General features: G+C 38.7%; 1 protein-coding gene across 5 annotated transcripts in view; it reads left to right on the forward strand.

Annotated features, from left to right (window-relative positions):
• Positions 1 to 21,457, forward strand: part of LTBP1 (latent transforming growth factor beta binding protein 1) — a 199,938-nt gene extending 178,481 nt beyond the window's left edge. For 4 of the 5 annotated variants that reach the window (XM_032185001.1, XM_032185003.1, XM_032185004.1 and 1 more), the window contains 6 exons: positions 1,743 to 1,871; positions 3,188 to 3,328; positions 5,691 to 5,861; positions 16,113 to 16,235; positions 19,681 to 19,830; positions 21,036 to 21,457. In XM_032185001.1, the coding sequence (XP_032040892.1) occupies positions 1,743 to 1,871; positions 3,188 to 3,328; positions 5,691 to 5,861; positions 16,113 to 16,235; positions 19,681 to 19,830; positions 21,036 to 21,205 (884 nt within the window). In that variant the 3' untranslated portion in view covers positions 21,206 to 21,457. The remainder of the gene's footprint in view (positions 1 to 1,742; positions 1,872 to 3,187; positions 3,329 to 5,690; positions 5,862 to 16,112; positions 16,236 to 19,680; positions 19,831 to 21,035) is intronic. The other variant, XM_032185002.1, reaches the window with a different exon arrangement.
• The last annotated feature ends 819 nt before the right edge of the window (positions 21,458 to 22,276 follow it).

Below are 22,276 nucleotides of genomic sequence, written 5' to 3' on the forward strand. Positions count from 1 at the left end.
GATTTGGGACATGCTATGTGCGCAGGTTGTCCAAATGTATCTAAGACAAAATCTGCATTGATTTTGTTGTGCTACCTCAGGGTTGATAATATCTCTAGCTGCTGTAAATACTGAAGTGTGGAAATACTGCATCTGGAAATATCTTCAACAAATCCTTGCCATAATAAGACTTTTTCTGTTTTCAATAAGTTTATTTTGTAATAACCTTAGGAACGGCACAGAGGACAGACAATAAATGGACAAGTACTTTTAGTAATTTGATACTTCTCTGTTACTCTAACTCATGTTTCTGTTGCTTTTGTCTGTAAGCTTCTGCTTGTAGGACCAACTCCTATTTTCTTATTTGACATTATCTATCAGAAGTAGAGTCAGCTAGCCTTCCTTGAATTCACTCTCAGGTTCTCCCACGTTTCCCCAGACACATACCCTTGTTCCATTGCAAAAAGACAGACATGCAGCAAATAACATTTCTATTTAATCTTTGCATTGTTCTTGCTGCTAAATGGTCAAGCGTAACAAAAAATATTTGATGTTTGAAGCCACTTAGTGGCTTAGTGACTTAGTCCCCAAAGAGGGACTATAAAGATAAATAGCTTTATAGCTCTTTCAGTTCTTCTGGGGAACTAAGCATTTGAATAGTTCACTTTTAAAACTTCTGTAGAGCTGGAAATGACAGTTTGGGGCTAAAATCTATACTGCCCCAGAGTAAATGGTGAATAGTCTATAGAAGGCTGTGGAATGAGACAGTTGGTATTGAGAGGAGAATCACACTCTGCTTTTTTTTTTTTTTTTTTTTTTGCCATTTTTAATACCAGCCTAGTTTCAGCAGAATATTCTAGCAAATAAGTCTAGCAAATGAAAGTAGGTTGGAAAAAGGAAGTGAATGGAATTCCAGCAGTAACAAATACATAAATACAAGGCTGGGAAAAAATGTGTACAACTGTGAAAAGGTATGTATGAGCTGGCATGGAGTTGATGTGAAACCTCCCTGAAAACGTTTAGCCTCATTTGAAACTGTGATAGATTGTCAGCTGTCACTTGGTGGCTCTAGTAGCTGCAGCCTTACATTTAGCAATAGACACAGTTATTCCTATGTGGTGGGAAGCCTCCATTGAACTATTTTACACAGGTCTGAAAAACAAAGTCACAAGCAGTACATATTTGAAGATTCTCCACCACGCACAGCAATTGCCAAACTGCATGGAGAGAGAAAAGCAGTCACAAAGTCCCTAAGCATAACTGCTTAGTTAGTTTTGTAGTTAGGTGATGTGATTTCACAGAATCACAGAATTTCTAGGTTGGAAGAGACCTCAAGATCATCGAGTCCAACCTCTGACCTAACGCTAATATTGGAAGATAGAGGCCCAGACATGGTCTTAATATGTTTTGCTTGGAGCTAAGAGTGATGTGGTACCAAAGGGAAGACGGGACCTGCAGGCTCTCCCACTGGCACAGGCTCTGCTCTGTCCTGTAGGCAGTTTATCTACTGTGTGTGTGCCACAAGAGTTATTCTGACAAGAGAAAGTCGTGGTCTGCCAGTTTTCCCTTTTCCATGCTGTCTGCATACCATTACCACTTCCATACCATGTTTGTTTTTTTCTGTGGATATCGGTGCTGCTGGAGCCCTCTGTTTACAGTATTGTTTGCTTAAATGAAGACATGTATAGGCTTTATTCCATCTTGCTCCTCTGCATGGCCTCATGCTAATTATGATAATGCAGCTTTTAATGTTTTCTTCACAGATGCTGATGAATGCCAGCTCTTTGGAGAAGAAATCTGTAAAAATGGCTTCTGTTTGAATACGCAGCCAGGTTATGAGTGCTACTGCAAACAGGGCACGTACTATGACCCTGTTAAGCTCCAGTGCTTTGGTAAGTTTATTTAAAGTGGTCTTGTCACTGTAATGGTATGCAGATGGGCAAAACAAGCAGATTTGTACAGCAGAATTCCCATCAGAACTGTGGTACGCCCAGTAAGGGGAGGAACACAGGGCCTCCAAACTCCTGTAGTAGCAGCTTTTAAAGAGGCACTGGGTCATTTCCCTTCCCGTCTGCTTGGCTGGGCAGCAATTCAGGCTGACATGGCAATGGCATGTAGAGCAGAGTTTGCTTTATTTGCTTCCTTTTTCAGCAAATTGTTCCCAGGAGCTTGCACCTCCAGAGCAGTCCCTTGTGCTCCCTTGAGTGCAAAGCATGGAGCTGCTACCAGCCTTTAGGCAGGCAACAGAGCGATTGGAGGTGGCTCCCTCCTTATATACATACTGCTGCTTCACTCTGCCAGTTTAGCCTTCTGTTCTTTGTACACGGGGTGAGCAGTGCAAGACAGTGTGTTGTGAGCCTACCTTACACTTGGTAAGTGTGCTGTTTTTAGTATAATACATCAAATTAACACAGGTATTTTTTTCAAGGACAGATTATTTTCCACAAGGAGTTAACATGCAATGTGAAATTACAGTTTAGGTCACTGATGAGTTCAATTTAGTCTGCATAACCTTGTACTCCATTGGTTCAGGTATTCAGCTGAAAACTGTTCATAACTGTGACCCTGGCTTTTGCTTTGTAAGCAGAAAACCACGCATAATGTGCACAATAGCATAATAAAAGGAAGTAATTTTTGCAACCACAATAATAGTTTAAGGTTATTGGGTTTAAGATTATTCTTTACAAAGGTTGGTTGGTTTTGGTTTTGTTTTCTGATTTAATTTATTTTAAGTAAAATGGTCTGCTATTCCCTTTGGACTAAATCTCTGCTTTTCTTCTCCAACCCAAACTAAGGAATAGAAGTATTGTAGCCAGATAAGTCAATCCTTTCTCCCATTGAGCTCATGAAAACTCTCAGAGATCATGCCTACCTCTAATGCCTGCTGGTACTGTCCTAAGGGGATAGGAACTTGGGAACCAGTTGCAGCTGTGCTGGATGCAGGATATGCCTGGCACTACTACCACAGCAAGCCTCCTCATCCAGATGCTCCCTAGTTTTTGAGGATTAGAGGTCAGCATCCTGCTGATCTGTCTGTCCTTCTCCATGGGCACAGGCAGGAGTTTGCTGCCAGCAATTGATATTTGTGATAATTAACAGAAGACATGTAGGGAAATCTGCTCCTAATATAAGAAAATATAAACACTGATTAACACAATGGGACTGCTTTGTGCTGGCTTTCCTTGATACATTTCCTTCCATTTTAAAGACACGGATGAATGTCAGGACCCAAACAGCTGTATTGATGGCCAGTGCATTAACACAGAAGGATCTTACAACTGTTTCTGTACACACCCAATGATTTTGGACGCAACAGAAAAGCGGTGCATCAGACCAGCAGATTCAAGTGGTATGACCCCATTATATATATTCCTGGAGTGAGTACACCTCCACGAGGTGGTGCTGACATGGCTACAGAACCCAGTAAGCTCAGACTGGGCTGTTTTGGATGAGCCTAGTCTTTTTTTCCTAAGAGGATTTTGGAAGGCAGTGCTTGAACCATCACCTGTTGATCCAGAAAGCATCATGATGTAGGATTCCACAGGGTTCCACCTTGCCAATAGAGACAGAACATTGTTGGAAGTATTAATAGAGATCAGGCTTGCGCTGGGGAGTCTTCAGTTGCTGATTCACTAGCTCTGCATCTGTCTCTTCTAGCCTTGTAGGTAAAGAGGTGTAGCCTGCCTGATGTCTCCTGGGGTTTGGCTGTGGGCTAACTCTGGAGATTCAATTCAGAGTGAGTGCATGCTTTTACCAAAGGAAGGAATAAAACCAGGAATAACAGGGTATAAAAGAAAATAGCTAAAATTATATCTGTGCTTTCAATTGATTAATATTTTATGTATATCAAGCTCATATTTTCAAGCTGTGAGCTGCAACAACACTATTTAAATAAAGTTATTTCTCGTTCTTTTAATTTCAGCAGATGTTGATTTCAGGAAAAAAAAAAAAAAAAAAAGATACATATTCTGAGAATCTTAGAAACATTTCAGAAATCCAGAGCATTTCACAGTCTGTACAGCTTAGTCTATGCCACGCTTAACTTTGGAAGAAACATTATAATGTGTTTGATAAATACTGGCATTGTATAGTCATAATCCAGACCTCTGCTACCCTCTTTGCATTTTCCTCAGATGCTTCTGTGAAAAGAAATGTGAATACGGATCAAATGCTGCTTTAGTCACTCCAAATTATAGAATTGTAATTTTGAGGAGCAATATGGTCATCCTCTTGCCCAAAACAGTGAAAGAATTACAGCACTTTTATTGTTCAGTCTTCAGTTAAACAAAGCAAGAGCAAGATTGTTCTTTGGCTTCAAATAGGATTTGAAGGAGAATGTAAGGGCCTAAAGGGTCTCCATCATGCTACACTGAGGCCAATACAGCAATGATCTTCTCACCCAGCTCAAAGCACTCAAACCTTGTATCACCACTGGCACTGTCCTCCCTACCACAGAAGAGGACACAGGCTGGTTCCTTTGCTGCCAGCAGAATTTGGAGTTGGCTGCAGGGAACCGCTGCTGCTCATCACTGTGTGTTCTGGCAAGTTGTTAGCAGAATATCTATCTACATTCTGGTAACCTTTGCACTTGCAGAACAACACACTGTAGGTTTCAATTCTCTATTTACCCATGCTCCACTGCATCTTGTTGCAGCATCATGTAAAAATGCAGTTTAAAACATTTGGCCAGACAAAACAGACTCCTGGTTTGTGACAACACTTATTTTTCATTGCATGTTGGAACAAAATCAAAACCTTTTAGATGTTTTTACAAAACAATTGTGCTGCGGTGTTTACTTCCCAAGTAGAAGATTAAGTTTTCAGTTCCTCTCTCTCTGATCAGCAGTGATCAGAGAGTGCTGGGACTGGGAATTGTTCCTACTGAGAAATTTGTCAGAACTAGTATGCCTCTGAAATATTCCAGCTTTGACAAAAATACATGTTTTTGTTCATGTTTGTAAGAATGTGACAGTAGCTCACAGCAGTATTCTGTCTCTAACAATAGCTATAAGCAGCCGATTAGGGACCAGCACAGCAGATAAATAATGCTTCCCCTCACCCTCCCCAGCACACTCCCAGCCTCCGGCTGTTTTCAGCTGAGGGGATTTCCTGAGTCTGAGGCAGTTTGTGTGCTCAGTTATTGGGAGTCTCTTCCGAGTATTTGTCCAGTCTCCTCTTGAGCCCATGTAAGATTTTTCAGCTCTGCCCCAGCAGTAACAGCTCCTTCTGTTGCCATTGCCAGCCATATAAGAAAAGCAAAATAACAATTTTTAAAGGGTTATTCCGTGGATGGAGTTTCCCAAATACCTACCTCTGTCCTAACACTGCTTTTGTAGAGCTGTGCAAAACTTCCATGAGAGCAGAGCTGAGTCAGTGTTAAGCGTTCAGCACTGACTACAGATTTAGGAAGTTTTCGTTTTTGGGTATCCAACCTAATGTGCTTTTAAATTGACCTAATATTGCCACTGAAAAATCAGAACATTTTAAGATTTTTGCAATGCTGAACACTCAAGGAATGAGTTACAAAGCATTTAGAAATGGTCATGACTTCTAAGCTTAAATTTGTATTTAATGAAATTTGTCTAGTCTTGGATTCATGAGAAGTTAAAGCTAGGTTAATCTCTAACCTCTGTTTAGAAAATGTTGTGTTAGCCAGTATCTTTTTAAATAACAGTGCTGCAAAGATAATGTGATGCTGTCTTCTCCATCAGAACAAACTGAAGAAACTGAGGTCTACCAGGATCTTTGCTGGCAGCATCTAAGCGATGATTTTGTTTGTAGTCGACCTCTGGTTGGAAAGCAGACTACGTACACTGAGTGCTGTTGCTTGTATGGTGAAGCCTGGGGCATGCAGTGCGCCTTGTGTCCTATGAAGGAGTCAGGTAAGGAAACGGACATTTCAATTCTTGGAATGAATTCTGAAATACTTCATCAGTTTAATCCCTTGAATTTATACATAGGCTAATATCATAAGAAAGAATAAAAAACCCCAAATGCTTCAAGAAGTAATGGAAATTGTGCTCACTAGTTAAGGGAAGTCATTACAGTCCAGATTTTTAAAATGTAGCTACTTTTATTTTTTGACATTTATGGGACCCAATTTTTTCAGGTGGATCTGTCAGCGATTGGCAATTAGGACCCTGGTGAAAATAAGAGGTCATTTTAAGGGTAGCACAATTCCTTACTGTGACTGACAAATTAAAAACTACCTCTGAAAATACAGACACAGTTCATATGCACACACACGCTAATAACTCAACAAGCTAAATAAACATTTCCAGTTTTTTTGCTGGCATTATACATACAGATGCATTTTCAGTGTGATGTTCTGCCAGGCTGGATGCAAATAGATACGTTTGCCTGATAAGGATTTGCTGACCTGTGGTTTAGAATCACTAAATCAAAGAAAGGGTTGTTATTATATGGTTATATGCTCAATTATTGTGAAATGTATAGACGAGCAGTTTAAGATGAGGGAAATGGAGTACCAGTAAGGACCGAATATTTTGGAGCACAAGCTGACTAACAGTCATATTTTTAGGTGATTATATTTTGTTTTAGCATTTAGAAATTAGACATTGTTCCAAGACACATCAAGTAGAAGTTGTTTCTCGTGGTGACTGCAAAAGCTAAATGGATACAGAGAGAAATGTTGTTATTGACACCTGGACTCTTTTCAGTGAGCTGCAGAAAGGAGAAGAGACCAGTTGTATGTCACTGTGCCTGAGATGATGTTTTAGTACCTTTAACAGTTTTGGTATGCAGAGTCTGGCACCATACTAACCTGTGTGGAAGCAGTGTAACTTCATCACCCATATAAACTATTTCAAGGCCTAGTTTGGATGTAGCTTTCTTACTACAGGGATGTCTTTCAGGAATACAGTTTTCTGGGTAGGAATAGCATGCTGCACTAGTAAAGCATTTTATTTTGATCATACTGGATTTTTATTTGGGCGCATGTAACCATCATGTTGTGGCTATAGCTCTACGTGTTTCACTTGTAGTGAAAACTCTGGAGTTATAACTGCATGGAGAAGCTCAGCAAAGTATTAATATGGCTGTGCTTGTGTCTTCTTGGGTTTTATGTTTTTATAATTTACTTGCAAGGTCCTTGAACCTGCTCATATATGTCTTTGCTTGTTTGAGTTTGCTTTGGAAGTACAGCAACTGAAAAAAGTCTGATTTTGATGTTGTTGGCTAGCGTAACTGGTTCACCCCTGAAAGAGACTGAAGAATAAAAACAGAATGACAATAGCTGGATTTATAAGATATGGAAATCTCTGAAATATCTTTGTCAGAACAAATCTTACAGGGGGACATTTGCAGACATGGAATTACTACACCTAACAGAATAACAATGGAAATGGAATGAAATGTTAAATATCCTGAGAGAAGTACGAGAAGCTGTTTCTAGCAGAGAGAGCTCAAGTAGATAGTAGACGTGGTTCTGAAGATTTCTAGCTAGTTAAATGAAAATTAGGATAAATCTGAAAAAGAGCAGAGGATGACTATCAGGATAGTCAAGTTCAGTCTGAACGCATTTAGGCTTGACATTAGATGGGTTTTGATCCATTCAGAATCCAAATGATTCTGGAGCAGCAGCTCTGTGACAACAGTGGGGTGCAAATCCCAACTAGCTCTATGAAGGAACGTAAGCAATTCGTTAAAAAAATGGTGTGAAGGATCATGATGAGTAACATGAAGCTAAATATCACTTGGAGGATCCTCAAAGCTGAAGAGTGTTATGTTGGGCATTAAATTCTTCATCCCCCAGACCTGATCATTTTTATGTGAAGCTTTAATGCACATTGAAAAATATCTGCTTTAAATGAAACTATAAGGCATATTTTGATTCCAGATAATTTAAGTCATTATTACAAATTGGAATATAGAGAGATAAAAAGAACAGAAACATATTGAATCTTCAGTATGTCAGAAAAAGCATGTATAAGCTTGCATTTCTTAGTATAAGTGGTGTATGCTCATGTGTCCTCTCACATGTGTGCATGTGCACACAGAAACCTGGAAACTTCTGTGTTTTCAGGACCATTAACCAAGAAATATTTGAAGCTGACTGAACTGAATAAATGATTCATTTGACATGTCTTCAGTTTGTAGCGCTTAAAGTGATATCATTGGCTCGAAAGAGTGCTTTCACACCTCCAGGCCAGCAGGTCACAGGTTCAAGTCCTGGCTGGGAAACCTGGAATTTCTCCATTTTCAAATATTTGTGTATTGTGTTGGCCAGATTTACTACCGAAGGTGTTTGCTTACTTCCCAAGTTAGGGGCATTCTGAAGATTTGTGACACATGTTAAAGAAGGTCTGAGGATGAAAAAAGTGTTATCACTGGAAGAGTTTCACCATGAAATGGGTTAGATTGTAGAAGAAATCGTTCACTGATCTGTGGTTTCTTTTTACCTTGTTTGTACTCTGTCCATGTAAGATAATTAAGATGTTGTAGTTAGAAAGATACAGATATCTTAATCTTGTGTGTGAGGATCTAGATGTTGCATTTAGAAGGAAATATAGTGCTACAGCCGTGAGTGATACATCTTCAAGTCCCTTCTAAAACAAATTAATGTTTTAATAATTTGTGTCCCAGCTTTTTTTGAATGCTCTTTCATATCTCATTACAAGATCTCAATGTCCTGTTTGAATAGTATCCAGCATAAAATGGGTGGGAAGATAAAGGGCTTATATAAGAGTTGATTCATATAAATGAAAAAGATATCCAGCCATTCAACAGCATGAAAATTGAATTTATATATTGCTTGCATTTCTGAAAACTACAAGTGGGAATTATATGTTCTGGTGCTTAATCAAAAAAATCCCCTTGAAAATAACACTAAATATGCAGAGCCTGAAACAAGAATTAGCACCAATTTAAGTATTGGAACTGAACAGCAACATCTTTCCAACAGTAAGGCCAATAAGTGTTTTGGTAACACCATCAAAGAACAAACTTAAAATGCTAGTTCAAAATCCTGATCAAAATAGTGCAAACATCAACTGTAGTGACGTGATTGAGCACATCTTACTTGTCCTAACAATTTTGCAGGGTAGGCCTTCTTGTCATTAGAAGAAAGAAGCGAGGACAGATGGATTTCAGTTACATTGGTTCTAACATTGCAATATTATGATATCATTATATTATAGATAAAGGCTTTCACGGATTATATCCAATACCTAAAAGTTAGGTACTGAGAAGTACTCTTTCTGGGATTACTGTGTTCTTAGACTGAACTTGCCCAAAGAACTTTTAGTAATTATCTTTAAAGAAATCTCTGGATTTCTTAATAACCTATTTGGGGTTTTATGTGCCCTTTGCAATCTCTAATAATTGACAGATTGAAGAAGCTTGGAAACTTGGATGTTTTTTGTTCTAGATAACGAAAGCAAAGCATCCTTTCTTCATTGCAACCATCCTCAAAAAAAATCCTGTTGGCCAACCTGCCTTCAGAAATTCTGCTTCCTTGTTCAATCTACTGTTAGCGTTGTGAGACCCAATGGTCTCCATATGGAGTCCATGCTCAAGTAACTGGCAACAGGACAGACTCCAGTGGGTTTAGCAGCTGAGTCAAAGTATCCATGCCAAAAAACAGAGCAACAGGCCAAGACTGAAAAAATATGGAATCTAGAATTAGTCCATACACATCTCATGTTAACCTGAACATGTAACACCTGCATTAAATACTTGCTGAGTCTCCCGAAGCTCCTGCAACACCCTTAGAGGAATGGATTTTACAAAAGGTTTATTGCTTCAGGGTACAGTAAATTTGAAGGGAGGAAGATACAAGTGAGAGTTAGAAAATGTTGAGTAAGGTAGTGTGCCAGGGTCAGTGTTTAATTTATGGAGACTGTCTGTTTTTATATTTGTAAAATGATCTCCAGAAACCTGTCTTGGAGTTTGTTTTTGCAGTGCAGTACCACCTTTGTTTCAGTAGATCCCGTACAATGCAAAGAAGTGGAACTACTGCCCGTGAACTAAAGATATACCAGTCTGTTAAGGGGAATGTCATCGTCTTCCCTCCCTGTAGGTAGCTGCCTGGAGAAGTTCTGGTATGGAAAAAAAAAGTGGTAGGACTGGGGTTCTGCATTTCTTACAGACATTTGAATAGCTATTTAGTGAGGATGAGGATACACTACTGCATCTATAACTAAGAACTTTGTGGTCTGATTACTAAAGTAATGTAATGGAAACATTCTTGGGCACCTGTAGAGGACACCACTGTTCAGTTTCAGTGTGTTTACTTTTTTTAACTTATACATACATTTTACTTTATGTTTTAAGTTCTAGTATTTTGTGGTTGCATGTTTTTATTAGAACCATTTTATGTTCAGACAATCTGCAGAAATGACAGCAGTACAACTCCAGTCAGTAGATGTTACAGGAGATGATACCTTCCTGGTTGAAAGTATCCATGCCCATGGCAGGAGGGTTGAAACTAGATTATCTTTAAGGTCCCTTCCAACTCAAACTATTCTCTGATTCTCTGATTCTATGTTTTCTGTGACCAGGAATCACAGAATGAACTGCTGCATACTCATGCTGCACTTAAAAGTTTCTCCTTATCTTCACCCTAGCATTTGCAGAACCCAGATCAGGAGTACTACTGAGGGTAGTGGGAAATGTGAATTGTCTGGGTTGTTACATAATGTAGGATTTCTCTTGGCCAATTTCACATTTTCTGTATACAGAAACTTGCGTGTGTGTTGGCTGTACCAGTTTCTTCTTCCATCAGAGAAGAGAAATAGGCACCCTGAGGGTTAGATTCCTCTGACCCATTGTAGACATCTACTTAAGGGTGAAATGGAGTCTAGACATAGTTGTGTCTTTCAATGGGCTAAGAAGGAGCACTGGATGATGAACTCAGGTGCAGACCCTTGGAGGTGCCTACATGTGGTGGTTGAACTTTACCTCCTTCTGGCGGAACAGATTGTTTGGGTTGCATTCTTGTTGCATGGAATTTTGTGTATCCTTTGTAAACACTGTGAGTTAGTTCTGGGCTGAGCTTCCATATTATGAGAACATGTTGTTCCCTCTGAGTTCTGGCTAATGTCACCCATGAAGATCTTGAAGTACAGGGAAAACTGATGTGTGTAAATGATGAGTTTCCATCTGTACTCTTTCACGATGGTAAAGATCAGCAGGGAGGCACTGAGCTGATTTCTGGAGACCATTGTTCATCTTTCCATTTAGGATGGCATTGTGCCTACTTCCTTTCTGGTAAGGATCCTGGACAAATGAATTACCTTTTGGGCACAGAAATAACAGCGATCGGGTCTTGAATATTTAAAGTCTTATACTCAGTTGTGCAGATTTTTGGCTGCTTTCATTTCCGTTGATGATTTTTGATGCTTTTTCTGAGGTCTAGCAGGGATACACAGAATAGCTTTGGAAGGGTTTTTCTCATGGAACCTCACATTCCAAGCACACATTTAAGTCAGCAAGGAGTCAGAAAGCCATTTTCAAAGCCATGGAAGAAACAGTTTGACTCTTACTACAACTTTTAACCATCTCCCACAAGCAATAGGAGAAAAACTTGTTTTAGGAAATTTGAGCAGCCTCAGTTGAAGAACGTAAGGTGACTTCCCAGAGGTTTTAAAATAATCAGGTTGGTACCTCCTCTACTTGTAACAAGAATTTTATATCCATTGTGAGCTTTCCTCAGCAATTTCATTTAGAGTTTCTTCATTCAAAGACACGAATATCCATCCTTTCTCATGAAAAAGTCCTGTAAGACTGGTACCCTTCCCGTTTTTTTGAGTACCAAAAGTTGTAGTATATATATGAATGCTGTCCACTACAAACCTCATCATGTTTTATAAAGGATATTGATGAAATTATCTAAATTATCAAACAGCACAGTCTAAATGTAGAGCAGAAATATTTCAGCTGTGGTTCACAGATGATGCAATCTCCTGAGAGAGCAGAAACTCAGCCTATTCAGACTGATGTCCAGAACCTCTGATTGGGAAGGGGCATATATTACATGTAATAAATGCTTTCTTGGCTTTGCCTGTCTCTCCAGTGATTTCTTACATAGCAAAACTGTTGCATTTTTAAATAATTTGAAGGAACTGCCACGGTGTTGATAGCCTTAGCTCCTTTTTTGTATGTGTGATGGTGACAGTTCTGAGGAGCTGGAACAGAAATAAAGCTTGCTTTATAGGCAGGAGGAAGGATTGGCTGTGGTGCATTTGTTTCACAGTTTTGTCAGAAAAAAAAGTTTTTTTAGTGTAATATTTCATTGCAGATGCATGAAATGCAGAATATTTTTTCCAAATAGAGAGTTTAGAATTTTTAGGCCTCCAGGTGAGAATAAGGGCCACACAGGCCTGTGCAGTTACAACAATATACAAATTAGATGCATATTTGCACGGCTGTACTTGTGCTAATAAGCACCTAAAAGCGGTCAATCCTTCCAATTTATGTTTTGTCGTCTCATCAGCCTAGCTTTCACCACCAATTATGGCTAACATCTGTGCCAGTACGCATGTGCATCTAGCTGTAATCCCATAACACACTTGTTTTATGCGTACACATCTGCCTTAGAAAATGTCCTTTACATTTTTGGAAGCCTACATCAGCTTCCTTTTATAATAACTGTCCTAAATTATGCAATAAACTATCTCAGTGCTTCATTTTCAAGTTACGAGAAAAACACCGAAACACATGGGGTAACGTAGACTAAATCATATTAAAAACAGCCTTTTTTCCTCTGTAACTGCAGTTGTATTATTACTGATCACAGCCCGAAGATGCGCTAGCAGAGAAAATGAATCCCTGTTAGAAAAAGTTATACCATTGATTGTCATTACAGAAGACACTTTATTATTTTACATGAAAGGCTATTTTGAAAGTCAACATTAATTTCTGTGGCAGCTCAAATGTTTTTGTCATTCAGGGGTAGATACAGATTTTTCCTTGCTCGCTGTCCCCTTACTGCCTTCTTGATGCACGTCTCCTCTTGTCATCTCCCCAGGGCAGCATTGGGCTGCTCTGTCATTTGTATACTTGCTGCAACTTTCCGTGCACTATTTGGGCTTTTACCCATGAATCCAGCACTCTGTTCATTTAATTCTCTTCCCTGGAAAACTGTGACCAGTGTAGCACAGTGACCCAAAATGTACTATTTTTATTTTGAGCTGTAGGAACATAGCACAGCAAGGGTAAAAGTTTAAAACAACAAAAATTATATGTACACATCTGTTTTGCCATAACTTGTTCTATCATCCAGAGGGGGAATCTAACGAGTTTGTTTTTACCAGCATCCAAGTCTCTAGCTGACCTTAGTTCAAAACACTGGCTCTCATGATTTTTCCAGAATGTGTCCCTCCCAATGCCTTTCAGTCTTTGTACTCTCCTCTCTGCCCACCCTTTTCTTTGCTGGGGAAAAAAAAAAAAAAAAAAAAAAAGAGAGAGAGAGAGAGAGAAACACAACAAGGTGGCATGTTGTTATTGGTCCTGAATTTCTTCTGCTCATGATTTCTGCTGTTGCTCTCCATGGGTTTATCTCCTGAGCACCTAGGAGCTGAATCGATGCATTATAAAAGACAAGAGATAAAGTTTACACTACATGCACAACTAAAAAGAACATAGTGTATTCAAAGACTATTATAACTTCAAAATCATCACAGTATGTATCAAAACAAGCACATAAATTATAAATAGGTAGTATAGGCATATACATTGTAAAGTGACTTCAGACTAAATGCTTTGTGAGCTTCTGTATGAAAGCTACATGTACGGATAATGTATAATTTATTAAAGGATCAGATTGCATTAACAAATAGTTAATTAAGTATAACAGGCTCCAAGAGGTTAACAGACTATTACAGTTACAACAAACGCAAAGTTTACAGTATGCACTAAAACAGCTCTTCATCATTTTGTAGCCACTAATTTACTTATAATGAGACCTAAAAATGCAGACATTCAGAATGTGACTGGCAAAAGACTGGTGTGGCAGGAAACAAGCTTCTTTTGTCAACATTTCTTTATTCTTCTTTAGATAATAAACAACATTCCGTGGGCAAACACACAAGATAAAACAGTCTTGCACAATCTTCAAATTATCCTACTGTCATGTACACGAGATCTCCAGCACTATAGATTTGCAGATGTTCTCTGACTGCTTCCTTTAGGAGGAAAATTTCCACTATTGTTTTTACGAAGAGCAAATCAAGCAGAGAGTAATCTGAAAAGCCAGTTTCCAGGTTCTGTGCAATCCTTTCCATAAGGTCACGTTCACCTGGAAGAAGTAGCGATCCCTCAGACCTACTTGCCTTGTCCTCTTGCTGTTTGCCGACTGGTTTTGTTTGGTCATTTCTTTCACACAGGCCAGTTGAATTAATATTTTGTAGTAGTGCATCTGTGAGAATGTACTTTTACACTTCTGCACAGCTTTTGACTGTGTGCGTGTCAAAATTCCTGAGCGCTCTAAGTAGCTCAACACAAAACAATGGAAGAGTCAGTCTGAGATGGTAACCTAGCTGTCCCCATATACAGATGTGATTTGGGATCAGATGAGAGGATGTAAAAATACCGGTGTTTCTGGTGCTATTAGACAGCTGCTAGAACTGTTTGTGATCATACGGTGGGAGGCTATGCATTAAGGGAGGTAGGTAATATGTGTTATAAGTTATTTTCTGATGATGGCTTTGTTTCATTTGAGTGTCTCTGTTTGCAGTGTCCTTTTTCACCAGGAAGAAGGGAGGATTGTCTAGATAGTGTATAAATATACTCTGGAGGGGCAAAACAGAGGAAATCACCTTGTACTTGGAGCAGAAGGTGGTGAGATGTACAAGGATTTCTAAGTTCTGTGGCAAGTTCATTTTGCAGACTTGGACAGGCACCCGTGACAGTTTTGCAAAATGCAGACAAGCTTTGCCCTTAGAGCACAAGGTTTTGCTCTCAAAAGAGCCAGGTTGTTGGCCACAGAATTCAAACAGACTTTTTGAGCACCTCATTCTTTTTGGTACAAAATGAAACCATCCCAGGTGAAGGAGATACGTACGACCTGTGAAAACAAAAAAACAATGCTGGGCAGCAAGTGGGGCTGTCCTCTGGACTGTCTAGAGGCAGTCTGGATTTATCCGACTATTTGCTGTCTGGGACAGTTCAACACAGCATGAGGTTTCTGGCTCTGTAACCATCTGCAATTCTTGGATTTTGTATCTGCTTAGGGCTTTTTTTCCTCTCTCTCTTTTGGTGGTTTTCTTTCCCGTCCTTGCTCTGCCTGATTCTCAGAACACCAGGCAGTCTTCACAGAATCAGATGCTAAGTAGTCTGTAGCAAGTGTAAAGAAGCACCTGGATTGCTGTATTTTCATAAAGTTTCTATTTTCAGATAAATTGCCTTGTATATTCTTTAGTAAATGGTAATGGATTTAAAAAAAAATCAAGCTCTGTACACCAACATTTCAGACATGGGCTCTGACACCTCAAGTGAAGATTTTGGTACATTTTAACTTGTGTAGTCTAGAGCTATAGGGGAGAGGCAGAAAATCAGAGTGTAACTATTTCATCTGTGCTTTTCCCCTTGCCTTGACGAGTTTGCAGCCAAGGAGACTTTGAACAGCATTAACACTTAAGCCTGCGGTTTGAAGAAACAGTTTGCAGAGGAGCATGTGCTGTTTTGGAAGGGGTTTTATTGTGTGATTTCTTCAGGTTGGCTGGCTGTGCCAGAAATACGGCCCCACCTGCTCCAGTTTGCTTCCTTTAGGGTGGCTTCTGCCAGCACCCACTATGGTATCTGGGAGCTTTTATTATACCAGTGAGGGCTGTAACCGTAGCTAGGTGCACTGGCAGTGGGATACACAGCATCCCTCTGCTCAAGGCAAGAGCAGACCAGAAGAACATGACCCATAACTTTTGGTACGGTTATTGACTCAAACCTATCCCTGGTGTTATCCCTATTATGACTTAATAGTCTGTATTTGGCTCGTTACATTTTAATGACATCCTTCTTAAAGAGAGACTGCTTTGTGGAAATTGCAGATTTATGGTGTTTCTAGGAAGATAAGTTTATTTCCAGCTAATACGAGCCACAACACACTGGGACTAATGCAATGCAGCCTGTGTTACAAGTGTGATTAGTTTTATATCCTATTTTCTTTCTCCCCTCAGAGGATTATGCCCAGCTGTGCAACATTCCTGTTCCAGGATCTCGACGTCCATATGGACAAGATGCTTTGGTTGACTTCGAGGAGCACTACACTCCAGAAACTAATCCATACTTTGTTGAAGACCGTAAGCAAGTTTCTCTGTTATGTAAAATACTTGAATTGATGGTTGTAACTTGGATTATTTCCCTGTAGCTGGCTTCATTCTTCTGTTTGCTTCTGAGTAATGTGGCCTATTTATGTTTTAGTTATTCCTATGACATTAGCTTTCGGTCAGGTGTTCTGGTTCAAGAGCCAGTGTTGTATAAGAGTCCAGTTGGGCTCGGAGTACAACGTTAATTTTTAATACAGTGGAATAGTTTGTGCCAAGTGTACTAAATTTATATTTACCAACAGATTTACAGCTGAAGGTCAAAAGGATTGCCAGTTTTCCTTCTCACAAATTAATTTTCCGTTGGAGCATGGGACAGATTTCTTTGGAGTACATTAAGTTGAACAGACAAAAACAAAAAGGGGAAGAAAAAAAAGGAAAAAAAAACCCTCCCTCCATCTCTGTGCCAGTTTTCCATGATTTTCCAGCAGAATTTATATGGGAGAAATAGAGAGTATGCAAGTTGTTCTCGCTCAGCAGAGAAACTACAGAACAAAGTATGACTGGAGAGTATGCGTGTATATAGTCTTCAGGCTGGAAGGGTCTGCCAGGCAGAGTGTGGGAGTCGTGTACAGCATCTCAGGTGTTCTTCAGGAATATCAGGGTTCTTATGGATCCAGCCCAGCTCACTGTTGAGGCTCGAGGGAGAGGAATCCTTGCAAATCTCAGTACCTTCCTCAAAATCAGTCATGCTGTGCACATCCAACTTATTCCATCACAGCTTCAGAGAAGAAAAGTGGGGGTATCAGAAGGAACTGGTAACTTTTAGTGCTTTACACATGTGGCCGACAAGTTACCACTACAATCTTTCCCAAAGGGCTTCTCCTGTACAAGGAGACATTTACAAAGTAAAGGTAAGAGATCAAAACAGGAGGAGGATTATGGCACACTACTGGAAGAGTGACAAGTATTTCTTGCACACATTGCACCTTTATACAAAGCTATACAGGTCATAATAATGAGCTCATTTCTATTTGGCATCTAAATGACCTTTCAGCTCTACACAGAATTGTAAAATGTCTTATTGCTTTATATCCAGATGATATTAATTAAACAGCCCTGAGTGTTGATATCTAATTAAAATGTCACACGGATGAAAATTACCAAGCATAATGAAAAGCCCAGATAGATGACTGGGTAAGCAATGTGACAGATAATACACTGAGTGGTAAACAAGTTATTTACAAGTAAGTTATAAGCAATGGTGAATAGATACAGTAAAATAATACAGTTTTGAATCCACAGTTGAGTCTTCTGTGCTAAGGAGGTAAGAGCTCACATCTCTTGCTCCCACCCTATCACTGAAACAAATATGGTGGCGAGTAAATGCATAAGAAACTCCCAAACACATAGCTGTGTGATTGTCCTCATCAGAGGCATGTTACCTGACAGATACAATTTGATCGTGTATTTATCATCAAAGACTTCATGGCCATGATCCTGCTTCAGTCTGTACAAGGAATATAACAATACTTGCCCAACCCATGAGAGGGCCGTGCATGTCAATGTATTTGTCAGCTGCGTGCAATCAATTTCTACAGAACCAAATATGCATTATTAGAATTGCAACATGTACCACATTCAGCTTTTTTAAAGAAAAACTTTTGTACAACTAGAACTTGCTCTATGTGATAGATATTTTAGATATGACTATGTACATGCATATATATACATGTATGTACATATATGTACATATACTGTGTATGTAAAATAGGTATTGAGAGGACCTTTCCCTTTCTTGGCAGTTTGTTTTTTAAATTAGCAAAGGTCTTTGCTTTAAGGGACCCTCATGAGCCATCTGCAAGCTCTATTAGAGGACTGAAAACATAATGAAAAATGGACAAATTTCTTACTACTCTGTAACCATACATCTTGACAACCTGGTCAACACCCTCAGTACTACTGCAATGAAATGCAATTGTTGACCAGATTATCAGGATGTCAATCATGACAGATTGTCATGGAAAAGATTGTAATGTTTCCCACTAAATGTGCACTTGTATACATGCTATGTATGGTACACATTCTTGAAATGTGGCTTAAGTCAGCAAGTGCTTCTTATGTCACATATCTGCTCAGTGTCTCCAGAATTTATTAAGTGCATCACTTAAGCCCCACCATGGTAGAGCAAGTCCGGGCTGGATGACAAGTTATGTAGCCAAAGAAGGTGGGGTAGTGGATACAACTGTATGGAAGTTAAACAGAGGATGATACAGAAAGGGCAGGGTAGGAACAGCAAAGAAAGAGAAAAGAGGGACTAAAGAAAGACAGGGTGACAGGGTAGAGGAAATATAAAAAGACAGGAGAGCAAGCTAAGGGAAAGGGAAAAATTTATATTCCTAGGTAGCTTTGCAATTGTAACATATAAATAGGTAAACACATTTTAGATAAGCCAATGATTTGTTTGTGGAATTACTGCATTAGTCATATGTTATGGGGCAGATGGGGAGATGTATCCTACTCAATTCTACTCCAGCTCCAATTTCCCCTCCACTTATATGTATTCATTATGCTGATAAACCAACAGACTCTCAAGGGCTCTGCACTTTTTCCTCAAAAGTCTTTTGGATGTGATGGGCTGCCATCTGCAGTCCTGTTACATCACTGCTCAGTGGCTGGGAAGCTAGCTGAAAAACTTGTGCAGAACTAAGAGGAGCAATTCAGTCCTACAGATATTCTCTGAATGTGTAAAAATGTCACATAATTTTTAAATACATATCCCTCTTTATACACAAATCCAGAACTGTCAAATAAATAATAAAATAGGGAGCCTTTGAATAATTACTACTGAGAATTATGACATGGAACGATCAGTAAATTATAAGTGTTTGTACTGGCACTAATGAGTGAAGTACCAGCCAAAGGGTTATTAAAGCAGTATCTAATGTCTTCTTACTTTCCATAAAGCAGTTGAGACTGAATTTTTTAAGATGTATTTCTTGTAGATAAATCAGAGTGTATCTCTTCCCCCATACACAGACATCTCACTTTTGTAGAATATCATTTTAAAATACTTTTGCCCCAAACAGCACTACTGCTGTTTACCCTTTTTTTACATAAGGGTTGATATGCTTAAAAATTAAAATAAAATGTGCTGTTTAGAATTTAAAAAAAAAAAAAGATTTATTCTTTAAAAAAATGCAAAGTGTGCAGTGTCATTTATTTTAAAAAAAAAATCACATTTTTAACACAAAAATGTAGAGTTTACAAAGTTAGACAGTTTTCATCTTGCAACATATCTCAGTGCTTTTGTAGTGCATTTAAAACTCCAGATGGTGCAGATCTGCTAAAGTTGACCTACGTTCTGCAAAGTCACATTTCAGTAAACCTCTGAGGGAATTTCAGGGTCTCACTATACATTTGGGTATATATATTCAGCAACCCTTGTAACTTATTTGTTTGTAATTCTTTCTTCACTCAGGTTTCCTGAACAGCTTTGAGGAGTTACAAGCAGAGGAATGTGGTATTCTGAATGGATGTGAAAATGGCCGATGTGTAAGAGTCCAGGAAGGCTACACCTGTGACTGCTTTGATGGTTATCACCTGGACATGGCCAAAATGACTTGTGTTGGTGAGGAGACGTGTTTACTTCTTACTCTTCTGCTAGCCTGTCAGTTTAGCCACTTGGCTTAAGGAGGGGCAAAAAAAAAAAAAAAAGAGGTTACAGATGATCTGAATCCTATTACAGTTGCCAAATTTATATCTGATTTATTGCAAAGGCTAGTAAATATTGTTGCAGAAATAACTATGGTGATGTTCCTCAGTGCATTACAGCTCTGTTCAGCTGAGAACCTAGAAATGAACAGACACACCATTGCGCAATGAAGCTTAAAACTTGTATCAATAATGTCACACTGTAACATGAGCAAAGCTTTTTGAAAGGGTTTAGTGAACTGAGAGGATGGATCTGGATCCAGATTGGAAGAGTAATTTTAGGAGCAGATTTTTAGAACAGTTGGGCCACCTAAATATTCAGATATCCACTTGGTGGGGCTTGGCCCCCTAATTCTTACTGATTTAATTAGTGAAGAAGCCAGACTATCCTCTCACCTTCAAACTAATACATCTGCACAAGAGCTAATCAGAACATCTAGAGACTATATCAGCAATTAAAATAATGAAATACACAGAAGGCAAGTGGCAGGGCAAAGACAAAGCAGAACAACCAACATCCCTCAGTGTAGAGCCTTGTATAGACTGCACGTGCGTATTTCAGTTTAAGGTGTCCGTACTAACCTTGCCTAGCACTACACTTCATAACCCATGGCTGCAGTCTCCTAGCTGTATCATGGAAAGCTACCTGCATGCCTTGTAATCTTTAGGACTCTACAACAAGCTGGTATCCCTAGCTGTGCAGTATTGAGTATAGGTAGTTTGCTGTTTATAAATGTTTAGTTGGCAACACCAAGAAAGCCTAAAATACTTGATTTTTTTCATAAAGATATTATATTAAGAACTGGCAGAACCTCTCTTATAAGCCACTTCTAAGCCGTCAGATAAAAACCTGTAAGTGGTTATTAAATTTTTGTTTAGTAGCTTAAGAGGAGTTTGGACTTGGTGATCTAACAGGTTAATGCTTTTTAAGGCACTATTGATTTGCCACAATAACTTCGTCTTCCCAATAAAATATTTATCTGTCACAGCTTTGGAACTGCCCTAATTCCACCTTATCTGAACTGAATATATTCAGTGTATTCCTACAGTATGTTCTACTCCTGACAACGCTGAAAACAAATGAGTTTTATCTACATGTGTTTTGGTGTTCCCTTTTTGCAGATGTGAATGAGTGCAATGAGCTGAACAACAGGATGTCTCTCTGCAAGAATGCCAAATGCATTAACACAGAAGGTTCGTACAAGTGTTTGTGTCTCCCCGGGTACGTACCTTCAGACAAGCCAAACTACTGCACACCACTGAACTCAGAACTAGACAGTGAACTGGAGTAGAGGAAAATCTCCATATCCTAAGCCCATATACTCTGCACTGTATAAAGAAAAGGAAGAAAAGTATTTAACTTGAGAAGAGAAGGCACCAGAGTAGTGAACATAAGGGGAAAAACACATTAAAATGTGTCAAAGGTGAGACATGATGGGCTGATTGTATGTCAGCTTCACTGAAGTGACAGACCAAATGGACACATTACTCTGTATGAAAGAAACAATCAAGTATATAGTGTGTTCATAAGAAAAAAAAAAAAACCATTGAAAATAAGCAAAAACAGTGCTGTTATTTTAAACAGAAGAGCTTTGGTTTTCTGTTTTTGTTTTGTTTTGTTTTTGTTTTTTGTTTTTGTTTTTTTGTTTTGTTTTACTATTGCTTGATTAATTTGGCATTTAAATAGTGATGGAAATATTTTATATTACTACGTCATTTTTTGATTGTTCAGTTCCTTGCCTACTGTTTCTTTTCAGACCTTTTTTCTGATCAGTACAAATTATTTGATACAGATATTCTTAGGATATTTTATAAGAACTGTTACACAGGGTAATGCTCCTCCTACTCTGGAACATTGGTCAGTGACGTTTTTAATTTGCTAGTTGTCTGCCCTGTGGAGCAGGCACCATTTGTTTTCAAATGTTTATATACCTTGGCGAAAAGTCTTTGTATTCATTTTGTATTCTGTATGGTTGTTACTGCACTTAAAGTCTCTAGAACCTTTCTTGCCAAGTTCAAAGCTGCTAGTGGACAACGTTGGATTCCTTTTGTACATTAAAACAAAAGATTTTAGCTCACGTCTGTATTGTAATGTGTAAATTGAACACAAGAGAGATCTTGTATGATTACCCTAACATATTAAAGCTGTATATTAAAACTCAATAAAATCACCTTTTTTTAGAAAAAGCTATTTACTAATTGTAGGCTTTTTTTTTTTTTTTTTTTTTAACTTTATTGATATTTATGTTACAAGAATGTAACCCTAGGGTGTTTACAGTACTAGAATTAATTTACATTACAACAGTTATACAGAGTTGTCTGGCTGGTTTTTCCTTCTCATGCTGTTTTAATAAGACCAGAAA

The sequence above is a fragment of the Aythya fuligula genome, chromosome 3, assembly GCF_009819795.1.
Source record: "Aythya fuligula isolate bAytFul2 chromosome 3, bAytFul2.pri, whole genome shotgun sequence".
Classification (NCBI taxonomy): Eukaryota; Metazoa; Chordata; class Aves; order Anseriformes; family Anatidae; genus Aythya; species Aythya fuligula.